The sequence below is a fragment of the Hemicordylus capensis genome, chromosome 13 (genome assembly GCF_027244095.1).
Source record: "Hemicordylus capensis ecotype Gifberg chromosome 13, rHemCap1.1.pri, whole genome shotgun sequence".
In the NCBI taxonomy this organism is placed as follows: domain Eukaryota; kingdom Metazoa; phylum Chordata; class Lepidosauria; order Squamata; family Cordylidae; genus Hemicordylus; species Hemicordylus capensis.
The window spans coordinates 4,934,240-4,960,902 of record NC_069669.1 but is presented as its reverse complement, the minus strand read 5'-3'; the positions used below and the strand labels follow the sequence as shown (position 1 = coordinate 4,960,902).

At 47.4% G+C, this 26,663-nt stretch overlaps 1 protein-coding gene across 3 annotated transcripts; it reads left to right on the top strand.

Moving 5' to 3' along the window:
• The first annotated feature begins 248 nt into the window (after positions 1-248).
• On the top strand, positions 249-22,327 carry PARN (poly(A)-specific ribonuclease). Of its 3 annotated transcripts, none has more exons than XM_053276769.1 (24): positions 249-410; positions 1,399-1,476; positions 1,950-2,029; positions 3,698-3,765; positions 3,858-3,939; positions 4,904-4,964; positions 6,093-6,258; positions 7,316-7,381; positions 7,523-7,561; positions 8,487-8,529; positions 9,583-9,663; positions 10,175-10,231; positions 10,691-10,768; positions 11,380-11,423; positions 11,530-11,572; positions 11,989-12,064; positions 12,611-12,721; positions 12,813-12,882; positions 13,801-13,856; positions 14,226-14,312; positions 14,744-14,818; positions 18,583-18,775; positions 19,975-20,162; positions 21,502-22,327. In XM_053276769.1, exons 1-24 carry the CDS (start codon positions 392-394, stop codon positions 21,552-21,554), a joined length of 1,914 nt encoding a protein of 637 aa, XP_053132744.1. In that variant the 5' UTR covers positions 249-391; the 3' UTR covers positions 21,555-22,327. The 3 variants fall into 3 exon arrangements, with proteins under 3 accessions (XP_053132744.1, XP_053132745.1, XP_053132746.1); XM_053276770.1 differs by having other exon boundaries at positions 255-397; XM_053276771.1 differs by lacking the exons at positions 249-410; positions 1,399-1,476; positions 1,950-2,029; positions 3,698-3,765; positions 3,858-3,939 and adding an exon at positions 4,439-4,528.
• Positions 22,328-26,663: the final 4,336 nt, after the last annotated feature.

The following is a 26,663-nucleotide window of genomic DNA, read 5'->3' as shown; positions in this document are numbered from 1 at the left end:
TAACACATTCTTCATACAACCAAAGTGGCGCCTATATTATTATTATTATACATTTATATCCCGCTCTTCCTCCAAGGAGCCCAGAGCGGGGTACTTCGGTTTCTCTTTCACAACCACCCTGTGTTTAACCCAGGGCAAAACCCCCGAGAATAGGCCCGCGCATGCTCCGTAGCGTTCGCGAAGGAGGCCCGCCCCTTTATCAGCCCATAGCCCCTCCCCTCTCGCAGGCCACGTGGCTTTCGATGCCAGCGTCGCGAGAAGGAGGGAGGGGGTGCCTGGGAGCGGGGTTTGTTTCCGGAAGTAGAAGCGGGCCCCGAGCGGAGGCCTCGGCCTGGCTCGTTCCGACCCGACTTGACTTGGCCCGGCCCGGCCCGGCCCCCGACCCGCAGGGATGGAGGTGACCAGGAGCAGTGAGTCCGGGGCTGGGGCCCACGGGTGGATTGATGGGTGGCTGAAGGGCGAGCGGCGAGAGCACCTCTAAGCATGTGCAGAGTGCTTTGCCTCTTGAGCCTTCTGGGGTGGGGTTCAGGGTCGGGGCTCTCCAGCGCCCTGAGCGCTTCCCGTGCAGGCTCCTAGCTAGACAGGCGGACATCCTTACAACAGCCCTGCCAGGTAGGCCAGTGGGATTATCCAACCCCCATATTGCAGAATGGGAAACTGGAGCTGCGGGGCAGGTGGGCAAAGGGCGTGGAGGAGGTCGTCATCCCCCACGTTCTTCCCCATGTCTGTAGGGATCTGTGGCCTAGCGATTTCTTTCTTGTCCCCCGCCCGTCCCCCCTTTCTATGGTGCATAAATCAGACAAGGTTGGGGAAAGCTCTGCTAGTCCGCCTCAGCCTCTTCTGCCCACCAGGGCCGGTGCCTATAGGAATTTTGACTTTAGCAAGCTGTCAGACCTCAGTGAAACTGACAGGAACTGCTCAGTGCCTCCCAAACCGGGTCAGTTTCACTTGGGTCTTACAAGAAGCATGGGGAGAAGATTGATAAGGTTCCCCTTCCTTGGCTCCACCAGAGGCTAGAAAAGCTTGACAGTGAAGGAAATGGTGGGGCAGCTCTTGGCAAAAGCCCGTAAGGGTCAGGGGCTGTTTGCATGCTATTTGCAACTGTCAGCCAACTGAGAAGGGATCTCCCCAGAGTCCCATTGCAGGATGTTATGGGGCAGCATCTGGTGTGGGCCTCTCTTATGGGAAAAGCATAACCTATGAATGGTAGTAAAATGAAAGTAGAGGGAGATTCCCAGCTACTTGGAAACATGTGTGATTTTTGCCCAGTGTGGCTTATAGGGCTGTGAATTATTCTTCAGATATGGAAGGGGCATTCTTGTTTGTTGTGCCATTTTTGACATGAGCAGGAGAGCATGATCGTGGGATGGCCTGATCCTCTCTCTTTGTTGCTTACAGATTTTAAGGATACCCTCAACAAAGTTTATGAAGCTATTGAAGAAGCCGACTTCTTGGCTATTGATGGGGAGTTTTCAGGTACAGCAGGGCAAACAGCGCATTTGATGGGATTCTTGGTAGTAATGTGGTATGAGGATCTAAGCCTGTGACTCACATTTCTGGAAAGTGGTCACTCCAGTGATTATGGCCAGGCTGCAGTAATATTGATGGAAGACATTGGCAGGATGCTCCTATATGGTTGGTACCACTCCTCTTCCAGCAGTACATTCAATCTCTTGGGTGCACAAGGGAAATAATATTTCCAGGGGGGAAATTGAATGAGGAATCAGGGTGCTCTCTTAAACAAAATACACATGTATTTGAGTCTATGGATTGCAGTAATTGCAAATATAATTTGCAACCCCAGGGAAACTCTCGTGCATCACTGCTTCATTTCAAAAGGTTTGTTCCAATAATTATTATAAATTGGTGATGGACCATCTGTTAATGATTCTATCATTATTAGGAATAATTATAATTCTATAATTATTCTGTAATTCTCTAATTATTAGGAATCAGTGATGGACCGTCTGTTAGTGCATTAACGAATGGCTTTGACACACCTGAAGAACGGTATCAGAAGCTTAAAAAGGTAAATGTGTTGAAGACTGAAAAATGAATATTGTGCTTTTCAAGTCTTAAAATGAAACTCATTGTCCTCTGGCTACTCCAAAGTATTATCTAGACCCATTTCAAAATGGCTTTTGGTTAGGTGATGGGGTTGAGACTGCCTTGGAAGGCCTGATGGATGATCTCCAATTAGGTATTGACAGAAGGAGTGTGCTGATCCTTTTGGGTTTCTTGGCAGCTTTCAGTACTACTGACCATCTTTCTGGGGCGCCTGACAGAGGTGAGATTAGGTGGCACTGTTCTACAGTGGTTCCATTCCTACCTCTCGGGTAGATTCCAGATGGTGTCACTTGGATATTGTTGCTCTGCAAAGCAAGAGTTACTGTATGGTGTTCCACAAGAGTCCATAATGTCTCCAATGCTCTTGGGAGAGGTTATGAGGTCAAACTACTGGGAGAGGTCATGAGGAGATTTGGTGCAGGGTGTTATCAATATGCTGATGACACCCGAATCTTTCTCCTTAGCAACTTCATCAGGAAATAGCATAATGCCCCTAAATGCCTTTCTGGAGGCGATGATGAGCTGGATGAGGGATAATGCGCTGGATGATGTTGAATCCAAATAAGATGGAGGTACTGATTGTAGGGGGTCAAAACCAGAGATGGTTTGGATCTGATTGTTCTCGATGGGATTACACTCCCCCTGAAAGATCAGGTACGTAGTTTGGGAATGCTCCTGGATCCAACACTCTCTCTGGTTTCTCAGGTTGAGGCAGTGACCAGGAGTACTTTTTATCAGCTTTGGCTGATATGTCAGCTACTCTCATTTCTGGAGCTAAATGACCTTAAAACAGTAGTACGGTGATCTCCAGGCTTTACTACTCTAATGCACTCTACGTGGGGCTGCCTTTGTACATAGTCCTGAAACTACAACTGATACAGAACATGGCAGCCAGGTTGGTCTCTGGGACAACACAAAGAGAACATATAACACTGATTTTTAAAGAATTGCACTAGCTGCTGATATATTTCTGAGTGAAATACAAAGTGCTGGTCATTACCGATAAAGCCCTGAATAGCTTAGGTCCTGTGTATTTAAGAGACCACCTTCTTTGTCATTTATTTATTTATTGTTATATTTATATACCACTTTTCATTAAAACAATCCCAAGGCGGTGTACAGCAGAATTTAAAAACAAGGTGGTAAAAAAGACACAATTAAAATATTAAGTGAAGTCATGAACCCTGCCTCCTATTAAGATCATCTGGGGAGGTCTGGTTACGGTTGCCCCTGCCTTGACTGGGGGTGACTTGAGGCCCGGGCCTTCTCTGTGGTTGCCTGAGGGCTTTGGAATATGCTCCCTGTCAAAATAATAGCTTCTCCATCTCTGTTTGCTTTCAAAAAGACCCTTAAGACACACCTGTTTTCTCGGGCTTTTTCTTAAAATTAATTTTAAATTGTTTAATTGTTTTTATCCTGTGAAATTATTTTAATTGTTTCACTTGGAATTATTTTTACTTCTGTGAAAGTGTTTTAATTGTGTTTGATTTTATATTGTAATTTGGATTGTGTACGCTGCCTAGAGTTGTATATATCAGGCAGTATATAACTATGTTAGATAAATAGACTAATAAATAAAGGAAGCATTGGAGTAGCAAAAGGTTTAGAATGGTTTTTGGTTTCCCTCCAGCATTCCATGGACTTTCTGCTGTTCCAGTTTGGCCTTTGCACTTTTAAATATGATCACACAGAAGAGAAGTATGTTGCTTTCTTGATTTATTCACACTTTAAACATTTCGGCACATTATTAGTGATATTCTGTACATTAACACCGCTTTTACATTTTGTAGGTACATCATCAAATCCTTTAACTTCTATATTTTCCCCAAACCTTTCAACAGAACATCACCAGATGTCAAGTTTGTCTGTCAGGTTAGTGAAATAATCAGTTTGTATCTTTTTTTCTGAGAGGAAGCTACCTTGCAGGCTTCTCATGAATGCTGTGCTACAAGACAGTTTCTAACTACTGGCATCAAGTCTCTCTTCTGTAGTTCTTGAAACTAGTAAGCTTAACACAATTTCATTTTTAAAAAAATCACTAACCTTGTATCTTTATCCACAGTGCACAACCTCAGGGTAGCTAACATGTGGTTGAAAGTGGTGCATTGAAATTAAATGTTTAACCAGCTGCAAACTGGCGGCTCCAATAGAAGAGTCTTTGATTTGAAGTGTGCCCAGGCTCTGATGGACATCTTAAGAACTAAGAGAATTCCATCAATGTGTAGCCAGTACTGAGGACAGTATCTTTCTCTGTGCTCCTCATGGGGAGGAAAGCTGATCTTGTGGCAGAAAGCATGAATTGTCCCCTTGGCTAATCAGGGTCTGCCTTGGTTTGCATTTAGATGGGCAACTACATGTGAGCGCCGTAAGATATTCCCTTCAGGGGATGGGGCCATGGCTACATGGCAGAGCATCTTTTGCATGTGAAGGCCCCAGGCTCCAATCTTGGCAGCATCTTCAGGTAGGGCCGGGAAAGACTTCTGTCTGTAATCTTGGCGAGCCATTTCCTGTCTCTGTAGACAGTACTGAGCTAGACTGACCAATGATCTAACTCTATACAGCAGTTTCCTATGTTTGAACCTGGTGCACAGAGGCTGCAGTTATGAGGTGGTTCTTGATCAATCATAGGGGTGTCTCGGAGGTACTTGGTGCCCAAACTGCTTAGGGTCTTCTGGGTTTGTGCCTGGAAGACACTAAATTGTATAGGTTTCCCTTCCAGGAGCTTTTATTTTATGTATAGAGAGTACTGCAGCATGTTTCCGTCTATAGTAACTTTAAAAGGTTAACTTTTCTTAGGCTCAAGTGACTTACATCATATATATTTTTCTTCTTCCAGAGTTCAAGTATAGACTTTTTAGCAAACCAGGGATTCGATTTTAATAAAGTTTTTCGCAATGGTAAGCTTCATTTTTCAATGCCTCTCTTAAAATGTGTTCCCACAGCTCCTACCTCCTCCTCAGTGTGTGTGTGTGTGTGTTTGTGAGTGTATGATCTCAGTTGTGGTACATCTTTTGAGGGTACTGCCTAAAAGATAAAGCAGTGTTTCCTCTAACAGAGATTCCCAGATGTTGTTGACTACAACTCCCAGAATCCCCAGCTGCAATGGCCTTTGCTTGGGGATTATGGAAGTTGTAGTCAACAACATCTGCAAATCCCTGTTAGAGCGAACACTGCTTCCAAGGCACCTGTAGAAATGGGAAAATTGTGGCATCAACCTGCTTTAATCTGCACCTCTAATGTCATAAATGGAAGTAATCCATACCAACCCCCGTGCGAGATGCTTCCCCTAATAAAGAGAATGATGCTATGGAGCCTATCCACCAGGATAAGAGGGCTCCTGATAACACTCTCCCCTCCCCTCGGCCTGACTGTCACTCCTTCATGATGAGATCCGTCTCTGTGTTTGGAATTTGGCTGGATGGGAGGCCAAATCACGAGATCGTGATTTACTCCAGTTTATTACTGAATTCGGTGTCATTCTAATCCAAGAGACTTGGACACAAAAGATTTGTATCTACCTGGTTACAAGTCATTATCTTTGGGTGCCATTGCGGGGAGGGGAAGAGGTAGGCCCCACGGAGGGCTGGCGATGTTGATCTCTACTGCGCTCCAATTTATGTCCAATCCGCTTGGCAATCTGGACCACCATGGCGGTCCAGATTGATTTTGGAAATAATTCTATTATCCTGTTGAATGTTTATATTCCACCTATTGGAACACATGCAGAAATCAGAACGGTTTGGCCAAGACTGGAGACCTTTATAAATGAGATCCAATTAGATTATCATGACTCCCACTTAATTGTGGTGGGTGATTTCAATGCTAGGATAGGTCTGGGTGATAATTTTCTTTTAACTAAATTCCAGCAATGCCCCTCGTTTTGCGATACTCACTTTCCCGAGAGCCATGTGGCCCCCGTGGCAGTACACGATCGCCCCCAAACGGGCTAGGCTCCCTTAGCCCGCTTTTTGGTGATCGTGAGAATCGCCTCATGATCTTTGTCTGGTCCATGTTCTCTTCTAAAGGAATCCCTTATTTAAACCAAGAAGAGGAAAGGCAGCTCCGGGAGCAATATGATGAGAAGCGCTCTCAAGCCAACGGAGTGGGAGCCTTGTCGTACATGTCCCCCAGCGCTACCAAGTGCCCTGTGACTGTCCCGGAGGACCAGAAGAAGTTCATTGAGAAAGTGATGTGAGTGAAAGCATGTCCTCTCAGTGATAACAGTCCTGGTGTAGCGTCTCCTCTTTGAAATGGGTTGAGAAACATTTTCATTGTTTTGCTGACTTTCTGAATTAAGCTAAGTTTTTTGCCAGCCAAATAGATTTAAGCCAGGAGACAGGCTCTTTCTTCTTGTTCCACTTTCAAGACAACATTTCTGGTTGGCTTCTATGGTGCCTTGAAATCAGTAGAAAGAGGAACTGTAGCTCAGCGCTAGAGCACAGCCTCTGCGTGAAGAGAGTCTGAGGGTCATATTGCCCATAAAAAGGATCTCCAAGGCTGCTCTTATGTTAACTGAACAGAATTTGGGAAGGGGTAAAATGGGTGGAAGAAACAACCTGCTCTGCCCAATACAAATTATCCTCCAGCTTCCTCATTTGTATGCTGGTTTTCTTGACTTTGGCAACATGCTTTCACCCTCGGATGTGAAGTAATTTGCAGAGCTAGAGAAAGCAAACTAGCTTTCACATCCCAGGATGGAAACATGTTGCCAAAGGCAAGAAAACCGGCATGCAAATGAGGAAGCAGGTGGATAATTTGTATTGGGCAGAGCAGGATGTTTCTTCCGCCCATTTTACCCCTTCCCAAATTCTGTTCAGTTAACAAGGAGAGCCTAGCTGGATTAGGCCCAAGGCCAGTCTAGTCCAGTGTCTCCAGCTTCTCTGCAGAGTGACCCACCAGACACTTCTGAGAAGCCCATAGGCAAGAGATGAAGGCATGCCCCGTCTCCTGCTGTTGCTCCCCTGCAGCTGGGATTCAGTCTTCCTGCCTTTGTATCTGGAGGTAGCCTAAATCCATTGATAACACTTTTCTCCAAAAGTTGTGTAAGCCCCTTTTAAAGCCACCCAGTACTTAATGTGATGCTAACACATGTCTGCAGAAGCTGAAGTTCAGACAGACCAGTCTGTGTTGCTAGTGGTAGTCGATCTACGTGTTTGGATTCTAAGTGGTTTTCTCGGTTATGGTAGCAAATGGTTCCATTGTGGATAACTACATATAACTGGATCTGCTTTCCATTTCTCCCTTTCAGAGAAAGGATAGAATATCTCTTGCAGAACGAAGAAAGCACAAATCTGGAGCTGGAGCCGTGCACAGGGTATGTTAATCTGAAAACATACTTGGGTCTCTTGCAAAAGTTGTATTTTCTTTCTTATGGTATGTGAGGGTGGAGGGAGAAGATAAAACCGGGACTTGACTCTTCTCTGGAACTCTTACTAACTTCTCTTTCTCACTTTAGATTTCAGAGGAAACTCATCTACCAGACGTTGAGCTGGAAGTAGGTATTGTGTTCTTTGCTGCTGTGCTTTCCAGAAAAGAGTTGGGTTAGGATTACCTTCTCCAGAGGGAGAAAGAGGCTGTACAGCCAGAAGGGATGGCTGTAGCTCCTTAGCAGATGGGCACCGACCTCAGCACCACTATTTGCCAGTGGCACACAGAGCAAATATTGATAGGTTAGACTGCAGGACCAGCTGTATTTCCCAGTAAGCATGTTTAGGTGCAGGTTCACTTGTGCTTCCCCGCCACTTCTTGTTGGCAGCATTGCGATGACCTGTGTGTGTGTTTGTGTGTGTCAGTGAATGAGCCATTGCCAGATCCAGTGCCTCAAGCAGATCCTCTTTTTTGCTTCAATGGTGTGAGTTCACACTTCTCGGTTGCTGCAATCAAGGCATCTCATTGAGTGATCCTCGTCATGTGCTCCTGGGCAGGACTATGTAAAATACTAATAGAAAGCCTTTAGAGCCCGACGGGGATAACCCCGCCCCAGTTCTTATAGTCCTGCGTTGCTCCTGGCAGGTTCTCTCCTTCTCTCGTAGTAAGAATTTTATTTGTCTTCGTTTGTAGATCTGTGAATTCCTTTTCCTCATATCTTATTGTCACTCTCCTTCTCTGTCGTGACCACACACACACAAAAGTCCTTTTGCCGTTTGTGTGTTTCCCTCCCGTCTCTCCTCCCCTCTTCCCCTCCGTGTTGTCCCTCAGTGTATGGAGCACGCAGGGAGTGTTTTAAACGTTTGTGTGCTGGCGGGGCGGGCAAAACCAGAGTTCCTGAAGGGTTAGGGTAACCCTAACCCTAACCCTCCCTGCATACAATTTCCAAGGGGTGTTCTTGAGTGGATCCCTCCAATCCCAGAACTCTATGCAGACCTGAACTCCCAAATATTTCCCAGTCATTAATCCTTGTTTTTCATGCTTCACTGTAGGTATCCTAAAGGCATCCATGTTGAAACCTTGGAAACAGAGAAGGTAGCTAGCCTTGTCTATTCAGAGATCTCCATTTGTCTACCCAGACTGGCAGTGGCTTCTCCGAGGCTGCACACAGGAGTCTTTCCCTGGCCTATATTGGAGATGCTGCCAGGGAGAGGACTTGGGACCTTCTTGGCCTTCCCAGAGCAGCCCCATCCCCTAAGGAGAATATCTTACAGTGCTCACCCATGTCATCTCCCATTCGGCAAACCAGAGTGGACCCTACTTGGCAAAGGAGACCACTGATGTTTGCTACAGCAAGACCAGGTCTTGGGGCTGCGGTTGTTGGCTGGGGGTCGAGTGGGGATGTTTGCTTTTCCTGCTGTTCATTGCCTTGGGGTCTGATTTGTAGGAGAAACATCTTTCCAATCGTGGAGGGTGGCCGCACTGACCCAAGTGGTTTGGATGCTCTTTGGGTGGCTGGGAGGGAGGGGCTAGTTGGACTGTTGTCCTGCCATATCTGAAAGTCTAGTGCTTCGTTAACAGTACTCTATTTTTGCATTTTAAAATTTTATTGGTTTTTACAATATCTTAACAATCCAATTACATTTAATTAAGTAAATATTGACTTCCCACTTACCAGTCTGTGTGGTTTAGCTAACATGTATAGCTTACATATAAACTATTGCTATAGTCATTCAAAACATAGATACTCCACATTGCAACATGATTTTACCCTACCCAACCTGCTGTAATTACTAAATTTCAAACCCTGCTGAAACATTAGCAGTACTCTTAAATGCCAAGAAGACGACAATGAAGCTTCTACATTAATTTGGCTTGTTGCTTGATGGTTGTTTTGTTTAAAATACTTGAATCCCTCATTTGGGATTATTGCTGTTTGCAGTTGTGCAATATTGCTTGGGGCATCTCCCAAAGACCTCACAAGGAAGCATCTCCGTTTGCTTCAGACCAATTGAACAGAAATATCACACTTGATGCAAAGTTGCAGCCAATGGTGTTGAGTTCTCGGGCAAAAGAAACGGAATGGGCTATGGACTGGTACCAGCTTTCTTGCTTATTCCTGTAACAACTCGCATTTCTCTTAATTAGAAGGAAAGATACATTATTGTCAGTAAAGTGGATGAAGAGGAGCGCAAAAGGAGAGAACAGCAGAAGCAGGCGAAAGAGCAGGTATGCGCCTTTGTTGCCAAAGGGCAAGGTCTTGTGGCGGTGGTGGGGTTGGGCGGGCAGGGGCTTAAGAATCACAGGGCCAACATTGCTTTGGGTGCACAGAACTAGTTGTGTGCTTCTTTGGGTCTTCTCCCAACCTTTGTAGAACGGATTGGAGAGATGCACGCCGTGGCTGGCATCCCGACTAAGACTGCTCCTAGAAGAGCTTTTTTTTTTTTGGTGCTAGGAGGGAGAGGCAGCTTCCAGCCATTCTTCCCCCTCCCTGCTTGCACCTGCCTGTACCTCCCAAAAAGATGTCCCTTACAGCTGTGAGGCCCTCAGAGACACATTTTTGGGAGGCACATCGGCTTCTGGAGGGAAGGGGGGGATTGCCACAGATCATCTCCCCTGCCACACACCATAAATTAAAACCGTCCTTCCACACGCACATTGTGAGGCTGGGGGGTTGCTCCATGGGACACGGAATATTTTGCCAAGCTTTCTTGCTCCAACTGGGTTCTTGGTTTTGCAGGAGGAGCTCAATGATGCCGTGGGCTTTTCCCGAGTTGTTCATGCCCTCGCGAATTCGGTAAGTGTGCCATGTTCTGAAGTGGTCGGTGTGTCAAAGTGAAATCTTGCAGCTCACAGCGTAGAGCTTCAGCATGTGAGAGACTGGGCAGAGCAGGAACTGAGAACGTGCTGAGCCAGTAAGATCCCAGTGGGAGAGGCATTGGGGGGTCTAAAAGGTGTGGTGATAACAATAATAATCAACTTTGTGAGCCGTCCCGTAACGAATTATTCTCTGGCCAGCTCACAACAGTAAAAATATGCATTTACAACACATAACACAAACCAAATAACACAAACATCTGGGGACCCAAGGTTGAGAACCCAAACCTTAGACCTCTGTGTGTGTTTGTGTGTGTGTGTGTGTGTGTGTGTGTGTGTGTGTTTGTATACTGAAAGTCGTGCTGCAGCCACAGTAGAGGGCACAGTTTTTTGTGTGGGCTCGACTCATGCCTTTGTGCTTTTGTGTGATTATCCACAGGGCAAGCTTGTGGTTGGGCACAATATGTTGCTGGACGTCATGCACACCATCCACCAGTTCTACTGCCCGCTCCCTGAGGTAAGTGGTTTCTGCAGCCTGACCTTGTCTCGATATCCTTGCAGAGAGGACAGCTCTTCTGAAATCTGCCACACTTCTGGTTTCTTGATGGGAAGCAAAGTCGGTGGTAAAGACACTACTGCTGCAGGCATTGGCCTGTTGCTCTGCGATGGACCAGCGGGGATGCTGGGGCTCCTATCTCAAGCAGAGAAGAGGGTTTGGTCCTCTGAGCAGGCCTTGGAGCCTTGCTGGATCAGCCTCAAGGCTTGTGTAATCTAGCTTCCTGCTTCTTCCCATAGTGGCCAACCAGGTGCCTCCAGCAAGGTCACAGGCAGGGCTAGAAGGCAATGGCCATCTTCCACTATTTTCCCCGCTCCACATTCAGTGGTATACTGCTTCTGAACCTGGAGGCTCTATTTAAATCCCCCCCCCCAACAAAAAAGCCATTGAAAGGCCTCCCGTCCATGAAATTCTCTTAAGCTCTCGTTAAACCTACCTGTCATTGCCTGACCTTGTGGCCACGAATTCCATAACTGCATGATAAGCTGCAGCATTCCTGGGTCTGTGCCCAGAGCAAGGTATTGTCCCTCTTCTCTCTTGCATTGGAACAATCGGAGTCCTTTCCATTGCAGGATCTCGGCGAGTTTAAAGAAGTCACGACATGTGTGTTTCCAAGGTAGGCTTGTCTCCGGTTCACAAAGAGTTGTGCGTCTGTCACTCCTGGCAAATGTTCTTAAATTCAGAGATGTTTTATCCTTACTGTGAAAACCGTTCATTTCTAGGTTGCTGGACACAAAACTGATGGCGAGCACCCAGCCATTCAAGGTAAGCAACATCCACAAGAACAGACAGCAGGTTCTACTTTGGGTTGGCTTTTAGTATAGTGAGCTTAAGCAACTAGCAAAACTAACATTTCTTAGTACCAAACACTACTAGGACAGAGGTTCTCAAACTTGGGTCCCTTCCCAAGTTAGACTACAACTCCCATCATCCTCAGCCACAGTGGCCTTCCTCTGTGGCTGAGGATGATGGGGGTTGTAGTCCAACAACATCTGTGGGAGGGACCCAAGTCTGAGTACTCCCATCCTAGGATATTTATTCACAATGATGCACTCCCACATTGGAGAGGAAACTCCACAATCTTTCCCTTAACTCCTTGGGATGCTGTTACCAGTTGTGGCTGCTGGGTGGCACAGCTGAGCCCATTGGAGCCTGCTCCCTTAGGTGTCTTTCTCTTGCAGGAAATTATAAACAACACGTCCCTCGCAGAGCTGGAAAAACGTCTGAAGGAGACGCCCTTCAATCCTCCAAAAGTCGGTAAGGAAAGGCAAGGCACGTTGCATGGCAAATTCTGTACAGCTGGGCTAAAACTTGCAGGTGGCATATAGGGCCTGCTCCAATCCAGGGCTTTTAGTGCCTTTTGTCCCCCAGGTTCTGTGCTTCTCTTGAGTCTTGATAACACAGTGCATGTGTGAACGTGACAACGATAATGGGTTAAAAAAATGTTATCCATAAAAATGTAGAAAACTTCCAGAAATATTGAAATCACAGGGTGGGGTGGACATTTGGAGGAAACAGGAAAATTTGGTGGCTACTCAGGGTCGGGCCTTCTCTGTTGCTGCCCCGAGCCTTGGGAATGTGTTTCCTGCTGAAGTGAGGAGTCTCTCCTCATCTGGCAGTTTTTAAGATGCTTAACACACCTCTGTTCACCCAAGCATATTACTCAATTTTACATGCATTTGTGTTGAACTGTTTTAGCGCTTTTAGTGGTGGTGGTTGTAAACCGCCCAGAGGCACATGTTTGGGGTGGTATACAAAGATACCAAATAAATAATGGCAGCATCTTCTTCTCTCCTTTCTCAGAAAGTGCGGAAGGCTTCCCAAGCTACAACACAGCTTCTGAGCAGCTGCACGAAGCAGGTTACGATGCTTACATCACGGGCCTGTGTTTCATCGCCATGGCCAACTTCCTAGGTACTTGGCAGCCTTCACACTCTTGCATTGCACGCTCTTTTGCACCCTTGGCCAGCTGCATATGATTTGTTGGATGTCTTTTGTCGACTAGGTTCCTTTCTCAGCCCTCCGAAAAATCACGTTTCTGCCAGATCCAAGCTGATTGAACCTTTTTTCAACAAGTAAGTAACCTCTCTTGTAAGAGGAACATAGGAAGCTGCCTGCTAACAAGTCAGACCCTTGGTCCATCTTGCTCAGTATTGTCTACACCAGGCCTGCTCAACTTCGGCCCTCCTGCAGATGTTGGCCTACAACTCCCAGAATCCCTGGCTATTGGCCACTGTGGCTAGGGATTATTGGAGTTGTAGTCCAAAAACAGCTGGGTGGGGGCCTAAATTGAGCAGGCCTGGTCTACACAGACTGGCAGCGGCTTCTCCAAGGTTGCAGGCAGGAGTTCCTCCCAGCCCTACCTTGGAGATGCTGCCAGGGATTGAACCCGGGACCTTCTGCATGCAAGCAGGCAGGTGCTCTTCCCAGAGCGGCCCCATCCCCTAAGTGGCACATGTGGCCCAGTGCTCACATGCAGTTTCCCTTTCAAATGCAAACCAGGGCACAAGACCAGCTCTCCTCCCTTTAAAAAAATAGGAAATCAGAATTCAAGATGACCCCCCAATATATAACAGGAAAAACCTCCTCCTCTGCTTCTGCTCTGGGCTCATCAATCAGATCACGGCTGCTTAAGCTTTTGGGAGGCTGATCATTGTCAGGGTGATATGGCCTTGAGTGGAAATTGGGATGAGGCCGCTCTCTCTGAGTCTGAGCTGCATTTTTATTTTGTATGGGGCTCTTTTTCTAGGTTCTAAATCGGGGGTAGGCAATTTAGTATGGCTGAGGATGATGGGAGTTGTAGTTCAACAGCCGCTGGAGAGCCAAGGTTTGCCTGCCTCTAAGTCAGAGCTTACAGCATTGTGAGAGACTACTCTAGCTTAGACACTCAGAGCTGTAGTGTTCCTCTGAGTATTTCATAGTTATCTTTAAAAACAAACAAATGTGAGCCAATTGTTCCAAACATACAAGTGACTCTTTCCTTTCCACTTCAGATTATTTCTGATGAGGGTCATGGACATTCCATATCTCAACTTAGAAGGACCGGACTGTAAGTATGATTTCCCAAGTACAGGGCTGATACAAGCTCCTTTTGCCCAGTACTAGGAGGAGATTGGTTTGTTTGTTTAACACATTTATATACCACCCTATATATAAAATCTCAGGGCAGTTTTCAGTGGAGGAAAGCCAGATAACTTTTGACTATTTGTGGCTGTAAATGATTGGAGATGGGGGTCGCATTGGTTAGTTTCCCTGAATGTAGTGAAAATCTGGTCCCTGTCCTGAATGTACGGCTCAGACCTGCTCGAAGTCTCTGCTTGGACACATTGTGAATGCCCTCACTTGCAGTGCTTCTGCTGCAGAGGAAGCAGCGAATCGTATTAACAAATCTGATGGCAGTTTTCTCTTTGTCCTGCAGTGCAGCCCAAACGCGATCATGTTCTTTACGTTACGTTTCCCAAAGAGTGGAAGACGAGCGACCTTTACCAGCTTTTTAGTGCTTTTGGTAAGTAGCTCAACGAATGAGAAGGTGGGAGCCTGGGAGGGACTGAGGGACGATCTGGAGGCAGGGGAGAGTGAGCCCTCTGGAGCATGGATCTGTTGGATGTCCAGCAACGAGCACAGCTGGCTCTGAATCAAATGTTTAGTAACAGGTGTGATGCTGAACGGCAATCAGGTTTGGCACAGGAGGGAGGGATAGGAATGAGTGCACAAAAGAAGTGGCAAAGAAGTGGTGTCATTTTCTTCTTCATCGACAGTCGTGGAATCGATGTGTCTGGACTCCACCTGTCCAAGACGTTTAATCCTCTTGCTGTGGGAAGTTGCTTGTCCGCCAGCAGGCTCAGCGTTCTGCTGCTGCTCCACCCCGTCCCCCTTCTCTTTCCCCTCTGGTGGGCTGAACTTAGCTTCTCTGTACTCCTTCCCCCTCTCCCGCAGGTAACATTCAGGTGTCTTGGATTGATGACACATCGGCGTTCGTCTCACTGAGCCAGCCAGATCAAGTGCAGATCGGTGAGTCTCCCGAGACACTCGGTGACCAGTTGGCATCACTCTCACGGAAACCAAACTGATGGGAACGTGTGTCACCGGGGAGGCCTTGTTTCCCTCGGTCCTTCTTCTTGATCAGTTGTTGTTAGCGGTTTGGTTGCCAGCCCTGGAGCGGCACTGCTGCCTGGGTTGGGGTGTGTGTGGGGTGGGGCTTGCTGCTGGTTTCCTGAGTAGGCCATCTGAGATGGTTGGATCGTCTTCTGGAAAGCAGGACCTGTGGCTGGCTAGCTGGCTCGGAGACTGGCACAAGGCATGGCAAGGCACCAAGGGGGTGAAGGAAGCGGGCTTTGCTACGCATTCTGGTTAGCCATAATGATTCAGTGCTTGAGAGCAAAGAATGAGAGCAAGGCTGCAGGCAGGAGTCTCTCTCAACCCTATCTTGGAGATGTTCCAGGGAGGGAACTTGGAACCTTCTGCATGCAAGCAGGCAGGAGCTCTTCCCAGAGCGGCCCCATGCCCTGAGGGGAATATCTTACAGTGCTCACACATGTAGTCTCCCATTGCTTAGCAAAGGTAGCAATTCATGCTTGCTACCACAAGACCAGCTTCTCTAGGGTGCCACATTTCTTGATAGTTGATGGTGGCTAGGAGTCTGATTCCTTCTGAAGTTTTCCCCAACAGGTTCCACAAAATGACCAACGCTACCTCCTCTTCAGTAACTCTGTGTGCTACTCTTTCTTCCTTCTCTTTCTGAGCCGATTTATTCCTTGGGTGCCCGCCCACCTTCCCCATGTGGCAAGGAGCTTTGGAAACCCAAGGCTGTTTCTAGAAGCGTTTTGCAGAGTAGCTGGGCTGCCCAAATCTTCAAAGCAGGAATCAGAAGCCTCGCTGGGAACATCCCAGACCTGGGGTGTGTCTGGCACTGCCGCCTTGGCACCTGGCCAATGCATGTTACTCAAGAAAAATTGGTTGCTAATGTTCAGCAGAACACAGTGTCAAACGCTGGATTCCAGCTAGGGGGCGGATTCCTGTTTTTCAGGAATTGTGTGTGTTTCACCCTTGACAGCACAAAACATTCTGCTGGTGGTGGTGCCCATCGTGGCTTCCCCAGAAGCTCTTGAGTTGTATACAAGACATAAGTCTGGGTTTATTTGCATAGGTTGAGATCCAAAGAGCGGAGCTAGCATCTCTGCGTGCGCAAGCGGACTTTGGGCTAGTGTTTCTCAAGCACCTGGATGGATGTTCCATGGCTGGAACTTCTGGCATCTTCCCCCCACCCCCAAGAATAGCCATGGGGAAGGATGCTTTCCAACTGCGAGGGTGGAATCTTACTCTCCCCACACCACAACTGGGATCCAAATGACCCCCTTGGAAGCCACTGTTAGCCACAGAGGAGAAAACATGGGGAAGCCGTTGCCCGCCTCTGCAGCTAATAGCAGTTTGCAAGGGATATTTATTTTCAACGGTTGCCGCTGGCTCATTTGGTGGCGACAATTCAGGACCGGGCTTTCTCTGTGGCTGCCCTGGGGCTTTGGAATATGCTTCCTGTTAAAATAAGAGCATCTCCTTCTCTGTTGGTTTTCAGGAAGACCCTCAAGAGGCACCTGTTCTCTTTTAGCTGGAAATAATTTTAATGATTTGTTTCATGAGATTGTTTTTATTGTTCGTACTTGTTTATATTGTGTTAAACTTAATACACCGCCTAGAGATGTACATGACAGGCAGTATAAAAATAGATAAATAAAATAAAAAGTATTTATATACGACCTGATATGTGTATCCCTAGGCAGTGTACATAATTTAAAATATAACAAATGTAAAAACAGAATAAAAACTATTAAATAATTTAAAATTAATTTAATTTTAACTAAAATCCTGAGAACATAGATGCATCTTTTAAAAGCAATCGGAGATGGAGAAGCTCTTATTTTGACAGGGAGCGCATTCCAGAGCCCGGGGGCAGCCACAGAGAAGGCCCAGTCCCAAGTTGCCACCAAATGAGCCAGTGGCAACCATAACCAGACCTCACCAGGTGATCTTAATAGGCAGCAGGGGTTCATCTCACTTGGATCAGGACTGTGATGTGGGGAGAAAGGGCTCGATATCCACCCCACCCACCCCCACTCCCGTGGCTGCTTTTCAAAAATGGAAAATATTTTAGGAATTCAAACTAAAATGTGTGTTAGTGGTTAGTGTTGGACTAGGACCAGGGAGACCTGAGTTCAGATCCCCATCCAGCCATGAAACTCTGGGCAACTCTGGGCAAGTCACTTAATTCTCCGCCTAGTCTACCTCACAGGGTTGTTGTGAGGATGAACATAACCATGTGCACTGCTCTGGTCTCCTTGGAGGAAGAGCAGGAAAGAAATGTTCAAACAAACAAACACTGCAGAACTCTTGGGTCTTGTCTAGCTTGGCCCCTGGGGACTGCTGGAGGTTCTCAGCCTAAGCCACCTGGCAGTGTTGTTTTGAGGATGGAAGGGGACAGGGAGAGTGAATGCATTCTGCCCTGGGCTCTTTGGGGGAAGCGTGGAGTTGAAATTCCAACAGAGAAGCTGGTCAATAGGCCAGTTGGTCCTTGCAAAGCGATTGGTGCCACCACCACGCGCGAGTGGAGATGAACGACCTGAATGGAACCAAGGTGGAAGGGATTCGGCTTCTAGAGGGCGGCCTGGTGCTTCCCTCCAGGCAGCCAGACTGGAAGTGGAGGAGGACATCAGCTGACAGTTCTGCTGACTCATTTGTCAGAGTGGAAGTTGGCCTCCTGCCAGGGCTTGGCCTGCCGATGAAAGGTTGCTGGGACTTGGAGGGAATGTTGCTGCAAGATAGCAGGCGGTGACACCAGCGAATGACACAGACAGACAGATGCAGGCACCCACACGCACAGCCAGAGAGGAGCAGCCGTGTTTCCACAAACGGCCGCGTTCCCGGCCTGTAGGGGGAACACTGTCTGCAGCAAAACGTCCTTTTTTGACAAGCTGGGTGCTTCCACCCTGCACTTTCTTTAAGAGAGCCTGCTTTGCCAAAAGCTTTGGACACATTTTGTTGCCTTGTTTTACTAGACTTTTTAATAGGCTGGGGGCAGAAAAGTTATTGCTCTTTTTGCGAACTAAAATGCTAATTAGAAAAATCTCAAGAGTCATCCTGTCTCAAATGTGCCAGAGATTTCCAACTGTATATGTATCTGCTGTGTGTGTGTGTGCGCGCGCGCACAAATCTATGCTAGCTCAGAATACGAGTGTCATAATCTCTGGTAGCTTTTCAAAAAAACCCTTACGACACATGTGTTAAAACAATTCAAATTGTTTTAAATGTGTTGATTTTTATGCTGTATTATAACCCTGTGTAAACTGCCTAGAGATGTGGAGGGTTTTTTTGGCAAAACAAATACATAGTTTATGTGTAGGTGAATTTCTAATGAATTCTTCTTCTACCTCCTCCTCCAGGAGTAGTTATTTATCTCCCCAGGGTAGTAATCTTGGCCTCTCTTCGTGTCGTCGTCTTGTGTGAAGCACATGAAATAACTCCTCACTAAGGATGTGAAAGGCGCCCAGGCCACTCTCTGATTATCCAGGAGCCCTATATTGTGCAAAAAAGCCTGACTGAGATTTCTTACCGTTCAGTCCTTGTTAGGACCTCTCACTACTGTGTTTAGGACTCATCCCGATAGCTCAGGAAGGGCCCTATTTTAAGTTGCAAGTTAAACGGAGGCCTGTCTATGTTTTCACCAGTAAATGTATCCTGTATGTGCTGGCTTCTGTGCGACCCCAGTTCTTTTCTCCCCACAGCTGTTAATACCAGCAGGTATGCTGAAAGTTACCGAATCCAGACTTATGCGGAATATGTTGAGAAGAAGCACGAGGAGAAGAGGCAGACCAAGAGGAAATGGGCAGAAGATGGTTGGAAGGATATGGAGGGGAAGCGGCTGAAAACGCAGGCTGCCCCATACATGCTGCAGGGCCGTTACTACAACATCAACAGGTGAGACACTTTCGAGTGGGCATTTCTGCATCACATGGAGAACATACCCCATCGAACCTGTATTCCACCAGCTGTCAATATGTTTCCAAGTACATATTATTCGAAATACAAAGTGCTGGCTATTATCTATAAAGCCCTTAACATCTTGGGTCCAAGGTACTTAAGAGTGTGCCTTCTTTGTCATGAACGCTGTTGCCTATTAAGATCATCTGGGGAGGTCCTGTTATGGTTGCCATCAACTCATTTGGTGGCAACTCGGGACCGGGCCTCATCTGTGGCTACCCTGGGCTCTGGAATACTCTCCCTCTTGAAATAAGAGCATCTCTTTCTCTGCTTGATGCTTTTAGGAAGAACCTCAAGACCTACCTGTTTTTTCTCAGGCTTTTAACTGGAATTTTTAAAAAATATTTAATATTTTTATCTTTTGAGGTTGTTTTTACTTGTGTTGTGAATTTTGACCATGTTATATTGTGTTACATTCATTATGTTTTAATTTTGTACACCGCCTTAGAGGAGTCTGTATCAGGTGGTATAAAAATGATATAAAATAAATACAGAATGGCAGAAATCTTCCCCTTCTCATTTGGGGGAGTGTGTGTGTGGTAGATAGATGGATATGTTGCTTGTTTTAATTAATCTTGTTTGTTCATGGCTTCTCAGCCACCCTGACTGAGCGGGGAGACAGTTCAAGGGAGCAAACACAGGGCACAAATATTCTAAAAAAAAACCCTGCATGTTTTAAAATGCTGGCATAACGAGAAACAGCTTTTATGGTATCAAAGGGAGCCCTTTCAAACTGCTTCCATCTATATGTGTGGTTTTGGGGTGGCTTTGTGGTGTGGAAAGAGTTGATGCTGGCATGCACTTCGATGTCTGTGATATTTTTGCAAGATTTGCAAGGTAGTTGCCACCTTTCCATGATCAGGTGGGAAGTGGAACTGCGGCTTCTGCTCGCTGAAAAGGCCGCTGCTGGATGACAGGGTGTGTGTGTGTGTGTGTGTGCGTGCGTGCATGCGTGCACGTGCACTAAAGGTCCTCTAGAATCAGCCCCTTAACCCCCTCCCCCATTTTTTGCTGCTGCCACCTGATTGATGGTGGTACTTCTCCCTATCGGCTTGTTCTACAGTTTTGGGAGATGTGGCCAGAATCCCCTTTGTATCTTTTAACATCAGTGTCGTCTTCCCTTCTCTCTGCCCCAGTTTTACAGCAACCAGCACTGTAGGGAAGAGAAGTATGAGTCCCATTCAAGAGGAAAGTGGCTGCGATGATGCCGAGGAGGAGAGTGAAGGGCAAGAGGTGGAGCCGGACACCCTGGCAGAGACCGGAGAAGAAGGGAAGAAAAGAGCCAAGAAGTTCAAAAAGGCCAAAAGGGAGCCTGCTGCAGCTGGTAGGTGGGAGGACACAACCCCCCCCCCATTTGATGGGCCTGGAGGAAAAGGGAACTAGTGATGGTAGAACCACTTCTTGGCCTGCCACAACACTTGAGCGCTTGGCCTGGGTGGGTGGCTGCTCCAGTAACCCAGCAGCAAAACTGAGCTGTCGTAAAAGCCTGCTGATTGGCCACGATGGGGAAACAGGATGCTGGACTAGAGAGCCTTTGGACAGATCCAGCAGGGCTCTTCTTGTGAGAAGGAATATTATCTGCGGTGAGAAGCCTGGGCACAGTTGCGCCCTGCCCCCCGCAAAAAAAAAAAAAGCTCAGTTGCCTCACCAGGCAGCCAGTTCCACTGCTAAGCTGCTGTTGGGAAGCTCTTCTCACGTTTTAACCCCTGCAGATTAACACTGCTGCTTTTGCTTCCTCCGTTGGTCATAGGGGGCGGCTGGCTTCCTTCAGAGGGTCTTCCGACATCCTTTGAGGATGGGGGGCGTGGCTCAGTGGAAGAGCGTCTGCTCTGCATGCCAGGTTCAATGGCATGCCAGGTTCGGTTGTGCCCTTTTCTAAGCAGGGTGCTGCTTGGTTTGCATTTGGATGGGCAACTCCATGTGAGCACTGTGAAGAGATTCCCCTCAGGGGAGAGCTCAGTGGCAGGGCACCTGCTTCGCATGCCTCTGCATGTCGGGCTGGGAGACTCCTGCCTGAAACGCTGCAGCGCTGATGCTCCAATGGTCTGACTCAGTAGAAGGCAGCTTCTGGTGTCCCCATCTAAAAAGATCTCTCCCCGCCCCATCCCAAGGCTCTCTTTAGTATGAGACTCTGCCACAACCGCTCTGCCAAGTTTGCCGCATGCCCTGGAATTCTTCCTAGAGCATAATTTTTGTCTTAACGCATTCTTTTCCCAGTAATTTGTTTTAATTTTTATTATGAATTTTAAATAAATAAAAGCCTACTACAAATGACCATAATGATCACTGACAACTTTTCAGGCTTTGGGTCCCCAGATGTTGCTGAACTACAGTTCCCAATGTTCCCAGCTACAATTTATTATGGCTGGGGATGATGGGAGTTGTAGTTCAGCAACAGCTGGAGGAACCCAGGTTGGGAACCACTGGGTCTGGGTAATGCGATGCTGCAGCCCAACATCTGGGCACCCAAAGTTGGGACCCCCCCCAGCTATGTGTGACCAGCTTCAGTCTTTAAATCTGTCATTCCAGGTCATTGCAAGGTAGGCTTTCCCTCTCAAGAAACTTGATCCCAAAGCAATGTGAGCCCTGGCTTGGTTCTTTGCGTGCCTTGCTCACCTTGTTCTGTAGACCTTTCATGGCGTTCCCTGCTTTGCTCCCTCTAGGAGGCCTCAAGAGTGCTTCCACTAGGCTCTTTGACGTCCCTGACACCTGGTAGCCGCCCACTGCGCCAGCTCAAAGCAGACTCCGGTGCAAAGCAGACTCTGACGCCTCAGAAGCAGCCATCTTTTTATTGAAGCATAAAGTGTGGTTTACCAGCAAAAGGCAGGACGTCTCTTGGAAATCAGTTTAATTTTTTAAACTGTCTCTACTGTACAATCATTGTCAACGTGTTTATGTGTGTGCGAGTGTATACACGTTGGTTTTGTTGATTATGTGAAATATTTGCTGTCGTAAACGTTAGACCTAAAAAGCAGGACTGACTGCGCATCCCTTTTACGCGGCATGCAACCTGTGATGCTGGACACAAAGGACTTGTCCGTGTTGTAGTCTGGAGTCCAGGAGGGCTGGACTCCAGATGCTTATGCCACTTCCATGCCAGCTCAGTTGCCTGGCACCCTCACCCACAGGATTTCCTCTCGGCAGGAAAACCTCCACCCCATGAGCCTCCCCCTACCCTGAAATAAACTTTAAACTGATGCCATCCTCATATCTTGGAAAACTTTATTTTCCTAAACCTTGTGTTTTTGTTTGGGAAGTGTATGGGTGGTGGGGTGGGGTTCCCTTCCCCCGCACCTTTTCCCTTAGCTTTTGTGGGTTGTGTTCTGTATTTAAAATAATTCACCAACCTTCCTTACTTAAAACAAAAAACAAAATCTGCTTGGGTAGATTTCATAAACTTTGTTTAATATTTAACATTTTTGTATCATGGAAATGAGAATAAAAAATGTATTTCCATAAAGTGAAAATTAAAGAAGTTTTTTCTTAGGAGTCAGGGTGTGTGTGTGTGTGTGTGTGTGTGTGTGTGTGTGTGTGTGTATATATATATATATATTTCTAACAATAATGCCTATATGGGTTTATTCCCCAAGCATTTTATGGCTAATAAGAATTCCAGCACTACACAGAGGAGGGTGGGGCACTTACTTTTCTTGCACAGGGGTTGCCAAATGTTGGACTATAATGCCCATCATCCCCAGTCACAATGGCCAAGGACCCAAGGTGGGGAATCCCTGATCTAGAAGATATGAAAGTCTTTAGTGGGGAGGACGATATACAAATACTGCTTGCTGATCTCGAATAGTAACCTCAGCTCAAGAATATAAATGCTAAGCATTTTCTCTCTCTCTCTCTGATGTTTCAAGTGGTCAAAGTATGTTGTCGTCCACACAAGAGCCCCGAGAGGTAGCCTTGTATTCTTTATCTGATACGTATGTGCCCACCTCCTCCCCCCATACCACCCCAGAAAAGGGCAAGAAAGCCTGAAGCAGTTCACAGAAAATATAAAAGCAGAGCATACACGTAATAAAATCAGTTCTAAAACAAGATGGCAGCAGAAAAGAAAGCAAAGCTGGATAAAAACGCCAAAGAAATTAAATGATTTTAAAAGAACCAGCTGTGAAACCAGGTATGTTAAAATACTGAGTTAAAATGTATTGGGTACATCAAACAAACAAAAAAACCCTGGTGCTCCCAGGCAGGGTACTCCCATGGGAAAGGCCTTGTCACCACCCACTGTCTTGCAGCTAAGGAAGTTGTTCCTTGCTCTTTTCCCAGAACCAGCAAGTGTATTCATGGCTCCTAGCCACTGAGTGTTCTATAGTATCAAGCCAAACTGTCCTGCAAAGCAGGGAGCTTCCTTACCGGAGTCTGCTCTCCTGCTGCAAGCCAGCTCTTTCCTTGTCAACCCCCAACAATGCGATTCTCGGGAAACTCTTGTTTACCCTTGCAGGATGCCATGCTCCAAGTCCCATGGAAGATAACAAAGCCCACTCTGTTGGCTGCTTTCCCCCCCTGGAGCTACAGAATAAACATCAGCTTTGCTTCTGCTGCTCCAGTGTTTTCGGGCTTCTTGCTGGCTTTAGAAGGTTGCCAGAACAACAGATGTTTTGGCTGCTGGCAGTGGGGTGGTCCTGCCACAAGCAGCCCGTCTCTTTGCTACAAAGGCTACATCTTAAGCCAAGACAGAAGCGTCCTTGTACAGACCAGGCGAGGACCACATCTGCCCTTGTCTTCCTCCTAATGGGAGCACCACAGTCTTCCTTGCCAGGACTCCCTGTGATTGTGGCTTCATAATGAAGAGGCCAGGCAGTTGGGGAAACCCCCACCACCACCATTCTCCAGACCAGGGATTCTCAACGTTGGGTTCCCAGATGTTATTGGACTTCAACTCCCATAATCCCCAACAGAAGGCCGCTGGGGCTGGGGGTTATGGGAATTGAAGTCCAGTAACATCTGGGGACCCAACGTTGAGAATCCCTGCTCCAGACCGAAACAAAACCAAAAGTCCAGCTTGCCAACCCCAAAGCCCTCCAAGGAATTGAGAGACTCCTGGGACACACCGGAACCATCCAATCTTGAATGCGTAATTCTAAGTGTACAGTATATTTGGTCTGACTGGAAAGGACAGAAGAAGAGGCTGCTGTACCAGCTTTGCCAGTCCCGAAATCCTGCCTCTTGCTCCCCACAGTGGCCAGCCATGTGCCTCTGGAAAGCTCAAAGCAGGGTGGAAAGGCAAGCTCCCGCTCTTCTGCTGTTGTTCCCCAGCAGCCACTGCTATTCAGAGATAGATTACCTCTGGACATGGAGGTCCCATTTAATGTAGACATGGCTACGAGCCATTGATAGCTCTCTTCCGCCATAAATCTGTCTAATCCCCTTTTCAATTGGGGGAGTGTAAATGCCCACAAGCTGGTTCTGTAGCTTGTGAGTAGTGTGGCAGGGTTCATAACCTAAGAGGCTTTGGGGCATGTGGTCAGAGCTCAGTGAAGAGCTGCTGCGAGTCACTGTAGGAAATACTGAGCTAGATGGACCAAGGACCTGACATGAGCTACGGCTTGTGTTTCCTGTGCTACTTCTGGTTAGTATTTTGACGAGGTTTTAATGACACTTTCCCTCACACTTCCTGGATGGATGGATGGATCCATCATCCACCATGGATGGATGTTCAGGCTGGTGTAAAAGCTGCTCATCCCTGTACACTCCAGCTATCCTAACAACAACCCTGTAAGGTAAGTTGGGCTAAAAGAACACAACTGGCCCCAAATCAGGTCAGCTACCGAGCTTCATGGCTGTGTGGATTAGAATCCAGGTCTCTCTGGTTCTACTTCAACACTGTAACCTAGCAAGCATGACTTGTCCCCTTAGCTATGCAGGGTCTGCCCTGGTTGCATATGAATGGGAGGCTAGAAGTGTGAGCACTGGAAGATATTCCCCTTAGGGGATGGAGCCGCTCTGGGAAGAGCATCTAGGTTCCAGGTTCCCTCCCTGACTTCTCCAAGATAGGGCGGAGAGAGATTCCTGCCTGCAACCTTGGAAAAGCTGCCGCCAGTCTGTGTAGACAGTACTGAGCTAGATGGATCAACGGCCTGACTCAGTATACAGCAGCTTCCTATGTTCCAGTCTTCGATTGCAAGCTGAGAATAAGGCTATTTTTTCTTAATTCAGAAATCAAGTAGTGCTTTGTATAGTGACTGATCTGTACTGCTGCCCAGAATGACGAGCAGGAAGGAAATGCTCTCAGGTCAGTATCAGTTTTCCGTTCTGTGATGGATTTTCAAGAAACTGCTGGGAAACAATAAGAATATTTTATAGATAGAATCACTGTGGACAGGCCTTATCTGCAGCTTCTAACCATGAACGTTAAAAATGAATCCTCGATGGTCAGAGACAGTCTCTCTCTCTCTCTCTCTGTCTGCATTCTAAGTCATAAGAACATAAGAACAGCCCGGCTGGATCAGGCCCAAGAAGGCCCATCTAGTCCAACATCCTGTTTCACACAGTGGCCCACCAGATGCCCTTGAAAAGCCCACAGGCAAGAGCTGAGAGCATGGAGAGATTCTGCGGTTGCACCCTTGCACTGGTATTGAGAGGCAGCTTGCCTCTGAGGCTGGCTGGAGGTGGCCTATAGCCACCAGACTAGTAGCCATTGACAGACCTGTGACTGTCCTCCATGAATTTGTCTGACCACCTTTGAAAGCCATCACCACATCCCATGGCAGAGAATTCCACAGATTAATTATGTGTGGATAATTAAGTCATTGTGTGCAACTACCTTTTGTTGGTCCTAAATTTCCCGACCTTGTTTCATAGGAGGGCCCCTGATTCTAGTGTTGTGAGAGAGGGAGGAATTTTTCTCTGTTCCCTCTCTCTATGCATAATTCTATACACCTCAATCAGGTCTCCTTGGAGTCACCTCTTTTCCACTCTAAAATGCCCCAGCTGCTGTAGCCTAGCCTCATAAGGAAGCTGCTCCGGGACCCTGATCATCCTGGTTGCCCTCTTCTGGACCTTTCCCAGTCCTTGCAACATGAGAAGAGAGGCCACCGTTGCAAATGGGGTTGGGTGGACAGTTGCTCTGATCCAACAAAGATCAACACACACACACGGCATTCTCCTTGCTTTTTTATTCCCTTAGAAGGGCAGCAAGAAGGCCGAGGGAAACTCCCTGTCTGAAGGCAGAAGCCGCTGCAGAACTGCCCAAAGGGCTCTCTGCAGCGTTCTGGGGCAGCCTGGCTTTTCGCAGAAAGAAACTTCACTCTCAGCATCTGGACTGCCTTGCAGGCCATAAAAGCAGCGAGGGGCATGTTGGGGCACGCTGCAAGGCAGGTGATCGTTTTCAGCATCCCCCAGAGCTGCGTCTCGACAAGGGCCTGGCGCTCGGCGGTTCCCAGCAGGCAGCTTTCCCAGGAGAGAAATCGGACCTGCTTCACCTGACTGGGAGAATCACTCCCTTGTTTATCGTCTGCAGCAGAGGGGTGCGCCCCTGGCACGGCAGCAGCGGGCCAAGCCCCGACTCATCTCCCACCAGCTTGCTCCCATTTCTGCCTGCATGAGGCTCCTTTTACGAGGCTCGCTCCAGGTGTGGGAAGGGGAGGTTGCTGTGCTCAGCAGCAGAGCGGACCTCTGCCAAGTGGCAGGTTTCAGGGTGGATGGAAAGAACTGGAGCGTGCTGCTCTTAAGCCAGGAAAAGTTGGCTTAGGCACCACAGCGGTGTGTTTGAACACTTTCCCCCTAGATTGGAATGCAGAGTGGTGGAGATCACCCATACATAACCTGTCTTCCCTCTAACAGGGATTCCCAGAGGTTGTTGACTGCAACTCCCAGC